General features: G+C 45.9%; 1 protein-coding gene across 1 annotated transcript; it reads right to left on the reverse strand.

Annotated features, from left to right (window-relative positions):
- Positions 1–328, reverse strand: LOC131222591 (arabinogalactan protein 23-like). The gene has a single exon (XM_058217727.1). The coding sequence runs from the start codon at positions 243–245 to the stop codon at positions 57–59; it is 189 nt and encodes a 62-aa protein (XP_058073710.1). The 5' UTR covers positions 246–328; the 3' UTR covers positions 1–56.
- Between the last annotated feature and the right edge of the window lie 638 nt (positions 329–966).

Below are 966 nucleotides of genomic sequence, written 5' to 3' on the forward strand. Positions count from 1 at the left end.
TTCCTTTCTCTTCTTATCTCCCTTGAGAGTCTTCTTTCTTCTTTTTCCCGTGAGGCCTACTGCAAGTAAAAGGCGAAAAAGGACAAGATCGAGGCCCCCACCAGCCCGAGGGCAGGTGTGACCGCAGCAGACCCACTGTGCATGGCGGGCCCAGGCGCTGGGCCCAAGCCCTCCTCGGCAGCAAGGACTGCACTCGCTGAGGTAGCAGCGATGATGATGGCGCAGGAGATCTTTCTCATATCCATGATGGAGAGTGGGAGTGAGAGAAAGATCACCCAAAAGCTGCCGGAAGAATTTGAACGGTTGTGATTACTCAGTCCTTTTTCCTTCTTCTTCTTCTTCTTCAGCAAACCTGAGGAGGGAAGGTGGGATTGGAAGGGCATTTATAGGATTTTTTAGAGGGATTGTTGTAAAACGGTTGAGAGTTTGTTTATAGGGTTTGGTTTTTTGTGGATGGGAACAATCCATTGTTGCTGCGGCAATGAATGGGGTTTTTCATGGGTCCTGGAGAATAGTTCAAAGACGCACTCAGTGGACTATCCTGACCATCTGATATTGACCGTTCAATCTGAACCTGTCCATTTGATGGTCTCCAACTGAATGGTTATGGTCACGAGATGAGAATGATTTTCTAGATATGATGTATCCTCCGTGCAGCTCATGAATTACAGTTAGATTAATTTACATGTATGACACTTGTACAGAGGACGGTGTGGTGGATGATATGCAGTAAACTTGTTCAAATTATAGGTGAGAGAGACTTCAATTATAAAAGTAAGCTCCCGTGAGCATTGTACCATCCAATCCTTTTTCTTTTGGACCTCTGACGTGGAGTTCCTTGGGAAGCGGATTGGCTCTAGCAATATGGCTAGTATGGGTACATGTGCGAGGTCGAGCGTTGAGGTTAAAGTTACAAGGGCCCAGAATGATGTATTTATTATATCCACACCGTTTATCCATTTTGTG

Source organism: Magnolia sinica, chromosome 13 (assembly GCF_029962835.1).
Source record: "Magnolia sinica isolate HGM2019 chromosome 13, MsV1, whole genome shotgun sequence".
Taxonomy (NCBI): domain Eukaryota; kingdom Viridiplantae; phylum Streptophyta; class Magnoliopsida; order Magnoliales; family Magnoliaceae; genus Magnolia; species Magnolia sinica.

Bases quoted from the DNA above. Each gene is read 5' to 3' on its own strand.
- LOC131222591 (XM_058217727.1), bottom strand. From the start codon at position 245: ATGGATATGAGAAAGATCTCCTGCGCCATCATCATCGCTGCTACCTCA.